Source organism: Epinephelus fuscoguttatus, linkage group LG9 (genome assembly GCF_011397635.1).
Source record: "Epinephelus fuscoguttatus linkage group LG9, E.fuscoguttatus.final_Chr_v1".
In the NCBI taxonomy this organism is placed as follows: domain Eukaryota; kingdom Metazoa; phylum Chordata; class Actinopteri; order Perciformes; family Serranidae; genus Epinephelus; species Epinephelus fuscoguttatus.
In genome coordinates, this window is record NC_064760.1 from 13,211,289 (window position 1) to 13,224,779 (window position 13,491).

At 42.7% G+C, this 13,491-nt stretch overlaps 1 protein-coding gene across 1 annotated transcript in view; it reads left to right on the top strand.

Annotated features, from left to right (window-relative positions):
- Nucleotides 1–903: 903 nt before the first annotated feature.
- slit3 (slit homolog 3 (Drosophila)) overlaps nucleotides 904–13,491 on the top strand; it is a 353,029-nt gene continuing 340,441 nt past the window's right edge. The window contains exon 1 of the mRNA XM_049586786.1: nucleotides 904–1,840. Coding sequence (XP_049442743.1) covers nucleotides 1,647–1,840 — 194 coding nt within the window. The 5' untranslated portion in view covers nucleotides 904–1,646. The remainder of the gene's footprint in view (nucleotides 1,841–13,491) is intronic.

Below are 13,491 nucleotides of genomic sequence, written 5' to 3' on the forward strand. Positions count from 1 at the left end.
GCTTCCAGCTGACAGGAAAACTGATGTTTTAATTAGCTCGCGTCCCAGAATGAGACGCTGAATTACTCCGTTTGGATTCCAGGCATTACAATATTTATGAACTTTTCCACTGTTCATTACACACTGAGACACAGCCGAGGAAAAAAAAACTCTCTGACATTTGCAGGAAAATTCCCCGAATGAATTAAATTAATTTAGAGGACACTGATTTAATGAGAAGTGAAATTGTTTTATTGCTGTAACTGAAAATTGATGAGTCTCCACAGTGAGGTTATGAAAGTTTCACCTTCTACCAATAGAGGGCAGCAGAAGGGCACCCACTCTTCAGTGAAGGAGTCTTCTCACTTCACTGCTGCAGGGAGGAAATGTGTGGAAATCAGTGTAGTGGCTAAGAATAGTTGCAGGATGAACCGGGACTTTAACAGAGCTCACACCAAAGAATGTGTACACTCAAATCCAAGATTATGTCAGATATTGAAGAGGAGCCATGGAACCTTATCAGTCAACTTAAACCTTTGCTTTTATTAATTAAAAATCAGTTTAAAAAAGTCCAAGTTTTGATGTTGTTTCAAGTCATTGTGGACTTCATGCCATTTTCCAACACAATAGACGATAAATTCAGCTCAATGACAGTTTGTCAAACTCAGAGTGATCTATCAGACATGCATTAATCAGTGAAGTTGACACAGATTTCACAAGAGTGATGCATTTGACTATTTGGAGAGATGGCTCATAAAAGACGTGGCTCAAACCCAACTATATGATCACAAAGTAAATCGTTAAGATGATATATGGGCCTTGATAAAAGAGGATGAGCTGCTGGGAAATGAGCTGAAATATGCGCACTGTAGCCACGAGCTGAGAGTTTGGAGTTGTGTCCGTCTGTGTGGGAAAGTATCCGAGTGTATGTTTCTGTGGAGGAGATAAGGGACGAGTGAAAGTTTGTAGAGCTCTTTTCTGGTGACATCAACAGAGAGAGAGAGAGAGAGAGGGAGAAGGAGGGAGGGAGAGGCAGAGAGAGAAGATTTTTGGGGAAACCTAAGTACAAATCTGTGTGCCTCTCTCATTCTCACAACCTCCAGGCGTACCAGTCTGTGTTGCGCCTCCGCTCTCTCAACTTTTTTTTCCCTCCTCTGTACTGATTAGCCCTACAACTCCTCTGCAACTCTCACTTTTTATTCCCTGGCAGCGGAGGGATGTTCCCTGGAAGGAGGTTACACCCCAGCTGAACATTTTCACCTTGGAAAGTTTCAGGCTTGATAACTTCTCGGGGAGTTTGTGAATGGGGAGCATTTGGAGAGAGACTTTTACGCATCGAGTTGAGTGACGCGCGGTGGGATGTTTTAAAGAACAAGAAAACTTTTTCTTTGCAAGTGTCGTAGTTAAATCCTCATTTTCTTCCTTTTTCTTCAATGGCAAGGGAGCGTTTTAAGGAGATCCTGACTGATCGAGTCTCCTGAGAGAAACTTTTTGGTGAACTTCTGCAGCAGCGATTGATTTGATTTCGGCTCTCATCACTTCTTTTTTCAAACCACACAGTCGAGCGGCCTCTCTTGACCTTTTCGGGATCCTTACTTCCACAACATCTACTCCCCCCCAGTGGATTTTCAATTAACATCGCTTTGGAAGTAATTTGAGTGGATATCATGCCTCCGATCGGGCCGGAGAAGCGAGCTGCGCTCTGCCGGGTTTGGGCTCTGGGTTTTGCGCTGCTGGTGTGCGCTGCCTCGGTGACTGGATGCCCACACAAGTGCAGCTGCTCCGGGTCGCATGTGGACTGCCAGGGTCTGGGCTTGAAGACTGTGCCTAAAGGAGTACCGAGGAATGCCGAGCGATTGTAAGTGAAATTTCATGACAGTTTAAGGAAATCTTATTGTCTGTCTGTCATCATCTTTCTTAAATATCATAGTGTGCCCCGTGGCCTTATAATGCGCTTTTCTGTTTTGGCTTTCCTCTCATAATCCTGTGGAGACAACAGTGAATTTTGACACATGGAAGCTTAGAAAACTTAACATGCCTTGCAGAAGTCAGGAATGAGTTATCAGAGCATCTTAAACTCTCACACACCACAGATTGGACTTTTCAAACTGAACGCTTGGTTTACTTTTGCAATGAAAACTTCATGCGTTTTAACGCTCACCCCTTCATTCATTAATCAGGATATTTAAGTGCACTTTTCTTGTGAATACTATGGTGCATCCTTGTACATCAGGCTGCTACTCAGTGATTAAATTAAGATGCATTTCAACTTTGACCTTAAGGCAGTGTTATTTTATTTAGCATTAAAATACCCTGTCCTTCTGGTTATCTTAGGCATATGTCAGCTCCTACAGCTGAGTAACTTTTATCATTTTGTCAGCCAGGAATAGAAAAAAATGCACCCTGTTTCTGTACTTGCCTGTGCTATGCACTTTCTCTTTCTGCACTATGTATGTATTTTTATTTGGCAGCCTTTATGTCCAAGACAAATTTCCCTGGAGACAAATAAAGCAAAAACTTTTCCCCAAAACTTGATGAAGTGAAATTAAGAGGACTTTTCATATAGAAGTATGTGAGCCCTGTGATGCTGATAAATGGGAAAATAACCCACTCTTTGTAGTATTAACAGTATTTTTATGCAAAACAAGGGGTCGTTTTCTGGAAAAAGTTACAAGTGTATGTCCTGGCTGAAGCATATACTACAATCCCTTTGGTTGTGTGGTATGTGTAATAGATGGTGCACATGAAACTGCCCTAAAATTCACCAGTGACCCCGGTGAATGGAGGCAGTTAAGAAAACAGTCCTGAAGCAGCTTTAGAGCAAGTAATTAGGTTTTTAAACAGGTCCAAATGAAAGGTGAGAAGACGCAGTGAGCTCCTTAAATCTTTTTATATTCTTCCGCACTCCGTTTGCAGTAAGACTTTCCAAAGGTCTCCACAGGTTCCTAAAGTTGGTACTTGATCCTCAGTGATTTGTGTGAAATCCTAATAAGTAAGAAGTAAGAATTACTTTCAGTGCTTTCTTTTCTTTTCTTTTTTTTAACCTGGTGACAGTTAGTTTCAAATGATATTCATTCCTAAGGCAGTCGCAGACCCCTGACAGCCACTGCTGCCACCTTCCAGCCTGATCTTGACACGTACAGGCTACACCCCTGCAGCCACACACATGCATTCACAAACACACACCTATACTGTCAAGGTATGGAAGCCATTATGCGTGATAACGGAGCAGCCAAAAGCCCCGCAGGGGATCAACAACAGACCTAACCCTGAGACAACAAACAATCAGTAGGCTGCAGAGGGAGGTGGGGGGCTGTGTTTGTGGACGCTTCGTGTGCGTGTGGCTGTGGGGGGTACTGGTGGATATGAGCATATGATTAGCATGTGTGCAAGCATTTTTACTTTTGCATGTGTTTGTTTATGATTGTGTATTTGTGTGTGCATGTTCACGCTGGCTAGTGTGATTGTGTGAGTGTGAACAACGAACCCCATACCTCTGCCATCCCACAGGACTGTTGTGACCTCCCAGGACCTGTTGGCTTTTACACAGCAATCCCTCGAAGACATTTACACCCTAGGAAAATAAATAATTAGAGCGGGTTGTGATGGGGAGGTGGGATAAGGGGGTCCCCTGCCTCTCGCTGGGGTCCCCGGGGTGGAATATTTGGGGTAGCAGCGCCCCCTCCCTCCCCTTTCACTCCAGAAACTATGTGTTTATGTTTCCCTGATTTATCCAGGTCAGTGTTTCAGCTGTGACTTTGGCCCAGAGTTACTCTTTTCCTCCCTCTTACTCTCCCTCTCTGCCTGCCTTCATCTTTCTCTCTCTCCTCAGATATATTTTAGGGAGTCTGAGATGGGAAACATTAAAATGGATGAGATTCCAGTTCTAAAGGTTACGGCAGATGGGAAACTTTTTAGGAAAGAGAGATGAGTGTTGTTGCCCTGAGCAGGGATTTGGGTTTGACAACTGGGATGAGGTCCATGTGGACAACAGAGTCTGGTAACAAAAAGTCCCAAGTTTGTTAAGTTGGGAATAAAAATGCTCATTTGCATCAAAGTAAAGACATCCAGGGTTGGAAATTAACTTTTTGTCCACCTGCCACTTTGGCTGGTGGATTTCAAAATCTACCAGCCACTCAATAGATTAGGTTTTTTTTGGCGGGAGAGTGAAGCAAATCTAGCAGCCACTTGCATATTTTACCAGCACTTGGCTGGTGGCTGGTGCTAAATTCCAACCCTGCCTACATTTAACCCTCTTTCAAAAATTCTAATAGTGACTCACTCTGCATTTCTGTTCCACAGAGGTGTGGACTTAATTCACATGACTTGGACTCAAGTCAGACTTCAGTCACAAATTTAATCACTTTTGGCTCGACTTAACAAAATCGAAAAAGATCTGCAACTTGACACCAGTGACTCATGACTTCATTTGGATTTAAAGTTTTTGACTTGAAAATACTCGATACCTTTGTTGAAGTGTGCCATGAATCAAGTCATTTCCCTTCATTTCTTGAATCAACTAACGTTAACGTCATTCATTCCCAACAAGTCGACACTTAATTCCCCAGATGATCCACTTTGTTTAAACCATCTGTCAGCATCCAGTCAAGTTGCAGGGGAGAACCATGAAGAACTAATGTTCAGCGTGTCTGTAGGTCCTTAGAAAGTCTTTAAATGTCTTGATAAAAGGCCGTAAAAAGTCTTAAATTGTCTTAAGTTCTTAAATATTTTTAGTCACATTACTGTGAAACTGTGTCTGTGTCTGCAGCCTAACAGACCCAATGACTGTTTACAATCATTGGACAGACCGAAGACTTGCAATAATCAACAGCTTTTATGACAGCGATGAGATTTAGTTTAAACACGTTCACTGCAGGTTTGGTCTTAAATTTCATATATGGTGGTATTAAAAAGGTCTTAAAAAGTCTTAAATATAACTTGGCTATGTCTGTAGACACCCTGATGTTATGTTACAAAGGGCCAGCTGGAAAAAATGATACCAAATTTAATTTTGTTCCCCTGCAAAACTATGTGGTGGTCAACAAAAAAGGCACTGCAGTATGCAAAACTTGTGGGTTGAAAATTACAGACAGAAACTTCTAACAAACCTCCTTTCGTCTTGATTATTGTACTATAGATGCTTCTCCATTATTAAGATGACATTACATTAGGTGAAGAGTGCATCATGACATGTTTAGGACTTGGAACTGAATTTGGGACTTGTAAGTGTTGAATCGAGGTTTGATTCAAACTCGCCTGTCTTGTGCAAAGACTTGAGACTTTTGACTTGCAAAAGAATGACTTGGTCACACCTCTGCTGTTCAGAATTTGTTGTTTGGTTGTTTCTTATGCTTAAGTTTTGTTTGACCCACAAACTAAAACGGCGAACGTTTCTTTATGGACTCACCGTTTTGAAGAAATGTTTAGTCACATACGGAGAAGTCCATAGAGAAGAGGAGGTACATTTTTCTCCACCGATAGTAGTCTCACCACACCAGAATACTTTGCACCAAGACCACAAGACATGTGGCGTTTGAGTAAGGGACATGACTCCCGCCTTATCTCGAGTGGAAAATCTTTTTCGGCTACTACTCTGCTGCTCCCTTTATCTCTCTCTTTCTCTCTCTGTCTCGAGCCACATGTACTGAATCAAACAAATTCAGGCTTTGTGGAGGTTACTGAAAACAAATGTAGAAAATCCCTGTTGAGTGAAGGAATACATGACACCGGGAAATCGGGCATGACAAAAAAGTTAAGGCTTCATGATGAAATGGCTTCAGGATATATGCATGTACAACACTGAAAAAGCACACAGATTTTTTCTTTAAAGGAACATAGCTGCCTAGAGGGAAAGAAATCAAATCAAAATGGGAACGTTTGGCAATGTAAAAGTTTAAAAAATCACCAGTGTGGTCCTTTAAACTGCAGTTACTCCCCACGTACTCCCTTTGTTACACACAGTATATAACTTTGAATCCAGTTCTCTCAAGTAAACGGTGAGAGCAACAGTCAGAGCCAGAGACCACCTGTCATAACTTCAAAATGAATCTTTTTAAAAGCACCATTTTCCTCTCTATTGTAAACGGAGCATTTGGAAAGGTTAAAGAGAAAAAAAGACAGCGGTGGCCTCGACTCAACACACACACATGCACTCACAGGCAGCCTCACAGATTACCCTTAGGCCAGTCAATTCCGTAATGTCCTCCTTGGGAAGCCACTCGAGACCTCATTTGCATCTAATTTGAGTGGAGGGTCTTGGGGGGAGGCTTAACAGGCTTAACGAGGCTGGGTAAAATGAATTGGAAAACAGGGACGGCTTTTCTCTCCGGGGTCCAATTCACACCTGCCCCACAGGGACTGCATACACACACAGATACACACACACACCCTGGAGTGTTGATTTTTAGAACTGCAAATTCCAAACTGTTGTCCCAATTGCTGTGAAATGTTGGGAAATTGAATGCTGTAAACTCTAGAGGGGGCCTTCAATTGGTTGAGCTGCAATCAGGAATTTTTTTTGTGTTGCAGTGTGTCTGTGGGTCTGTACTCTTGAATTTACTTTTATAAAATTTACCTATATCCATTTATATATGATCACATCTGTATATATATATATTTGTTCTATATGTCAAAGTGAGTATGTGTGCGTTGATGTGTGTGTTTGCAGTTGAATGAGTTCACTGCTGGAGGCGGCTGGCCGCCTGAGCCAACTTTATACAAACTAATTCTGATTTTAACTGCCTATTTTTCTTTTCCCTCGCTAATGGCACTTTGAGGAAGTTTTTTGGCAAGTTTTTTACGAGCAACACCTTCTCTACTTTCTCTAGCCTTGTCTGGCACAAGACAGAGGCCTTTCTTTTTATTTCCCTTCCCAACTCTTCATCTTTACCCAAGCTTTGTTTCTCTTTCCGACATCTCTTGCTCTTTCTTCCCATCCCTCTACCGTCCTTTTTTCTTCTCCGTGCTCACTCCCTCAGTTTCTTTCTCCCACCCTCTCCTCACTCCACCTTCTTCTCTGCCCCATCTCCCTCTCCCTTGCCTCCTAACCCTACCTCTCTTCACCAGTCTCTCTCTGACCTCCACCTCCCGTTTCAACACACACTCACAAACACACACCTCCAGTTTGCCAGCAGCGTCTCTCCAGTAGAGTTTTCACAGCTCCCATTTCCCCTCAGCGTGCCAACCTACCACGGAGCACACAACAATAAGATCCTGCTGCTGTATGTGTGCAGGCAAGCATCAGTGAGTGTGTGGGTTTCTGTGTGTAGAGTGGACGCACACACACACACGTTCCAGCCTCTGCTTCTGGCTCTTATCAAAGCTTGGTGTTGATTGGTCAGTGAACGCTGTAAGCACCACACCCTCAGCTATGAAACAGCATTCCATGGTGGGACTGAAATCTGTGTGTGTGTGTGTGTGTGTGTGTGTGTGATCTTTGAATACTTTGGTGCTAACCTGCGCATGTGGCAGACCAGCTAATTTGTGCAGACACAGTTCCATGCCCCTTAAATTTAGAATAATCTGATTGGGTCCATAATCAATCTCTAATCACGAGAGTGTTGTGGTGTTGACTTCAGTTTTGGCTGAACTCCTTTCAGTTGTGGCCCAAGTACTCGCCTGAAGTCACTGCAGATATTGTGCTGCTGGCTGCTAACACAGCTAAGAAGTCTGATAAGTCAAAGATGCATTCCCATGAATCTCTGCTAACCACGCTGTGTTGGTACTTTGCCAACTTTTGTGGAAACCGGGGAGCTAATTAGTGATGTATTTTGTTTGTGCAGTATTTCTGTATATGTGCACCACTTTGTGGGGATGCTTAAGTCAGCACGCATGCTTTGGCAACTTGAATTAAAGCCATCGTTCAATGAAGAGCGTTCTTTAGTGTTATCGTGGGTATGATGGTGATGTAATACATCTGAGGAGCGGGCGAGTGTTATTGCTATAGCAGACGAGTCTAAACTAAGAAGCAAAAACCACAATGAGCTTGCTGTTCTCAAACAGCCTCTTAATGTCACGCCTATCATCTGTGGCCATCTCGTGGTAACCATTTTGTGCCCTTCCAAATATGTTTGATTCAGTTATGGTATGCCAAATGGCACATGTGAGGGTAACCAATATTTAGTCTGCAGTTCTAGGTCAGTGGGTGATATTCTTTGCCCCAAGTTTCTCCAATGTGCGGGCAGCTGACCTTTCTATATAATGACTTTCAGGCTGCCAAGGAGGCAGCCAGCTGGCACTGACAGTGGGCACTGCCCTTCTGGGAAACAGAGCAAGCTGGCAGCGTTAAAACATACACTGTACTCTCATGTACTTAACACACAGTCAAAGAAGTGCACACACTCACTGGCATACATATGGAAAATCAGGAAGGCAGATGAATGCACACTTTGCATCCGAGTACACATAATTGTACTGCACTTGTGAGGACCCTCACTGACATAATGCATTCCTAGGCCCTGTCCCCAACCTTAACCATCACAACTATGCCAAACCCCAACCCAGCCTAATTCTAAACTTAACCCTTGAAGGGGCTGTTTGCAAAATTCAGAGCGTATGAGTGGTCTGGACACAGTTCTGGCTGGCTAGCAGCTTATGTTGCTAACTCTATAAACAGCACCGAACAACGCCAACAGCGCTTACAGAGCTAATGTGTTAACAGGAGGGTGGGCGCTATGTTTCCTCGATGCGGCTGACCTGGTATTAGCAGTAATTGACATATGAGCGCAGTGCAAAGCACGATGATGAGCTAGCCAGCGGGATACACTCATACACTAACATGCACATGCACAACAAACCACAGAGAAGCTCGAATTGCAACACACACAGAGGTAGCATGACTTCATTCTCTCCTCAGGATGCCATTAGTCCACTACATCTTTACATCGGAAATAGCGGTTTGCTGCTATATTAATGCTCTGAATGTCTCATGGAGACCCTTTAAAGGAAAAATGTATTTTATTTTAACTTGAGTCTTATTTTTGTAGTCTCATCACATTTACGTGCTGAGATTTGGGAACACTGCTACCAGGAAGCATGAGAAATGAGTGCTCAGATGATCAGACAAGTAGTAAACAAGCCTACAGATAACCAGCTTAGCTATATCACGTTTTGTGAAGGATAAGCTGGAAGCTAGTGCACCTGAAATTCCTCTTTGATGAGAAAAATTGACTGTGTGTGTGTGCTCACAAGCACTGAAAGTATGGTGGGTCAAAGTTGGACCACAAAGAAGCTCTCTCAACTGTGATGGATGTTCACAGCGAACAATTTGGGTGATTATTTCACAGTTTGCCTTCATTTTCTCTTCAAAGTTAGTTTTGCTAACCTGGGGGTTGGTTAAAAATCTGTGTGATCGTCTTGTGGTCTCGTAGAGTAATATTATTACAGATAGGAATGATGATTTGATGGCCAAAACTACTAATGTTGTATGTAATGAGTTTATTTTAACCCTCAAACAGCCCTTTGAAGTAGTGGGCACCAGCCAAAATGTCCTCACTCTCCAAAAATATCCTCTCTCTCGAGGTCTAAAAATGGGTCCTCACAAATATGGTACAAAAACACACGGACATATGTGTACGTGTGTGCACAAAAAAAAAAAAGTACATTTATTTTTCAAGCGATTATACGAACACAGGAGAATTTACGCACGCAGCTAGTCACTCATCACTGGGCGAGTGCAGGCACAAACACACACACACACACACACAGCACACTCTCATGCTTTAACAGGATTAAATGTAAAATTGGTTGTAGATGGAAACTTTGACATAAAACTAGAGAGAGAGAGAGTGTCACATAGAAACTATCCCGAGTCACGAAATGACCTTCTGTGACTTTCTGCTGAAACAGAAGTTCTCAGACCAGAGGACCTCAGAGTGTGTGTCATACTCTAGTGCCAGTATGGGTTTGTGTGCGTGCAGTACGCTTGGAGTCGTTTGATGTTAACAGGCTATGCCACTGTTTTGTTAGGCCACTGTCACCAAAGCAACACATTATATCCCTTCTGCAGGAACTTTCTTTTTCTCAGTGTGTATTTCTATGTGTACTCCTCCGCTATATATGTCTGCGTACATATTTGTGTTTATTTGTGTGCATGCAGTATGTGTGTACACTATGAGAGTGTGACTTGCGCCATAATTTTCCCTTTTCGGTCCAGCGTTCAGCTAAGCTCAAAGTGACAGGCTGTTTATGTAAGGCTGGAAGCATTTGGAGAGGCTGGTCACTGCACTTTGCATGTGTGTGTTTCTCCATCTCCGTCTCTCCCGAGCTTCGTCTCTATCATTCACTTTCTCTCTCGGTCTCTCATTCATCTTAACCTCTCTCGTTCTCTTATCCTCTCGTTCACTCACTCTCCTTTTTTTTGACTTGGCCTCTGCTGAGGAAGCAGCGGTCCTTGTTCTTGTCAAGTGGCCTCTCAGCGGCCAAATTACCCCTCCACCTCCACCCCCACCCCATTCACTTACAGTACAGCGGTAGTAAATCTAGACAAAAGCAATGCAGCCCTATAAACTCTGGAAAAGAAAAGAGCTAACCAAATACAGCGCTGGTTTATTGCCCATTTGGCTCGTGACTCCAAAAGAAAGGGATGCTTACAGGCGACTCCCTAATGTGGTCAAGCCTGCGTGGTTAACAGGGACACCAAACTATGAGTTTCGTTAGGTTTAGGGGGATTAACATTGAATAAAGACTCGGAGGGAAAGAGAAATATAGTGTGACAGACAGAAAACAAAGCAATAGATGATGAAACCCAGAGGCAAGACACATTACTCCCCCAGATTTCAACACAGTCCGATCAGTCTGGCATATTGAAGGCGAAAGATGCATTAACAAGTCATTTAAAAGACATAGACATAAACAGGAGAAGAATGGGAGGAGGGGTGATAGAATGATGAATTTAAAGCAAAAGATGGATAGAATAGAAGAAAAACAGTTCTGGGAAGAGTAAAATAAAGAAAAAAGTGAGGTTGGAAGTCAGACAGAATGACAAAAATACTAACATGAAGATAAGATTGAGACAGAGTTCAAGAACTGATATGGAGGGAGCTGTACTCACATCATTCAGACAGGATTCCCCTTTATGGAGTTAAACTGCGTGTCCTTCTGTCTGCTGTAGAGAAATTATTTTACTCTCCTTTATCATCTGTGTCTCCACTCATCTTCATAGCTCCTCTCTTTTTTGGGAAACAAGTTCTCCCAACTTCTGTTTAATTAGTGTTCTAGACCTTGGAAATGACTAAGCCAGTAGCTTATTTGTCGGCTCAGTTGCTAGAGGAAAACGTTGGCATGGAAGTTCCTGCAAACCTTGGATACGTTTAATTGTAAATTTCATAAGTAGCATATGTTTCAGAAAGTGATGTAGTATGTGAGCTTATTTTATCATTGGAGGGTGGTGGTGTGTCATCTAGGCGAGATGGCTGCCAAGCTGCAGACTGCTGGGGACCACTATTCAAGACCAACAAATAACACTGGTTGTTTTTGGCCATTCGTGTTCGTGACGCTGAAGCTGGGTGTTTTTAGTTGCACATAGCACCGTTTCCCAGCAGCTTTTGTGGTACCAAACCTGGTGTTTTTTACCAACACATCTGGTAGTTTCTCAGCGGCATTTGAACCACTGAACCTGCGTGTTTTTCACTGACACATCGTAGCATTTCCTAGTGGCGTTACCTGGTGGCATTTGAGCCACTGAACCTTGGTGTTTTCACTTACTTGTCCCCGCTCCTTCAATGGCTTTTGTGCTGAATGTAGTGACGTGCAGACTAATGTTCGGAAACAACAAACAACAGCAGCGGTTCTTTTTGGCTGCCGTTTGCAGCGTTTCCACCAGTGTTTGTAGCTACATATCACAGGGTTTCTAAGCATAAGTTGTGGTACCGAACCTTGGTGTTATTCACTAACACATTGTGCAGTTTCCCAGCGGTGTGTGAGCCACCGAACCTGGGTGTTTTCACCAACACATTGCGGCATTTCCCAGCAGTGTTAAAGCAACTGACCCAGTGTGTTTTCATGAGACACTGCAGCTTTTTCTATCGGCGTTTGAGCCACCAAACCTGAGTGTTCTTCACAGACCTGACCCTGTGTTTCCAGTGGCTTTTGTGCCACTAAATGTATGTGTGCTAGCCAAAACATGGCTAACGTATCCCAGTATTATAGTCACACATTGTGCCTAAACCTAACCACATCTTCACCACACTCCATGTTGCTGAGGAATGAAAAGTTTCATCTTATCCGCTACAAAATATAGTACAAATTCAACATGTCCATTTTTTTTTTCTTGAAATTGATTTGTATTTGTACAGATTTTTACCCATTCTGACAAATGTGTGGTGAGGAGCGTTGGCCACATAAAATGTTAAATGTCAAGTGTCAGAATGTTTCTGAGAAGCATGTGTAGCCTACACGAGAGACAGTCTCCAACAGTAGGATCAGTGTCTTGCTGCAGGGGCTGTAAACCCATCACACCAGGAAACCCATTGTCTTCCAAGCAGATTTCCCTCAGTGGCGTTCGCAAATGTTGGCTGTTGCTGTGTACATTCTACTGTGGCTGAATTTCATGGCGGTCTGTTAAGATTTTACATGCTTTGTACACAGGTGGTACGTAGCCAGGCTTGAATAATTTGGTTGCTTTCTATTTAAATTTATTTTCTTACTGGCCAAGCTTGGTGCTTCGATATACAGTAAAGGCACTTACAGTGACAGTCATGTGAGTTCACAAAGGGATCATGTTTGATTTCTCAGAGTTATTATGGCCCTCCCAGTCAAAGAAAGACACTGTGAGAGATTAAGTTTGGGATTATCAAGCAAAACCAATGAAATGATACTGAGTCTACATAAAATTGGTATAAGCGTGTAAATAACCTGTAGGATTTAAAAAACAGACATGGTGTCTTCAGAGGTAGCCTTTGCCCTGGACTAGTATGTATGAGCGTGTCTGTACTCACTTGTTCTCATGTGTTCAAATGCCTTTTGCCGTGTGAGTGCGTGTGTGATGTGAATGCCCAAAACCTCTGAGTGATGATTGCTGTGTATCCCAGAGAGCAGTTCTGTAATAGGAGAGAGTTCAGTTCCCATTAGCATCACTATGACAGAGATTCAAAACAGCAGTAAACGGTCGCACAGGAGACCAAATGCCACAAAACCCCCAAATTTTCCAAAACTTGTAGATTCTCGTAAACTCTTGTAGACAATACATGGTGTGCAAACAGAGACGGAGACTGAATATGTCGTTCTTTTGAATGCTTTCCATGATTACATCTTTCGATTTCATAATTTCATGCTTTTACTGTGTGAACCATAGTCTTTTTTTCTTTTTGCTGTAATAGTGAATTTTCTCTTCTTGACTCACGTATGAACTCCTCTTGTAAACATGAGTTTCTCTTAGTAAGTTTGATACTGAAATTAAATACACTCATTTTTAATGTTGAATATGTTTGTTCTGTCACCAGCAGTTAATTTCAGCTGACCATTATGTTGCTAGTAGCAACCACTCCTGACACTGTTCTATGACAGTTAAACTGA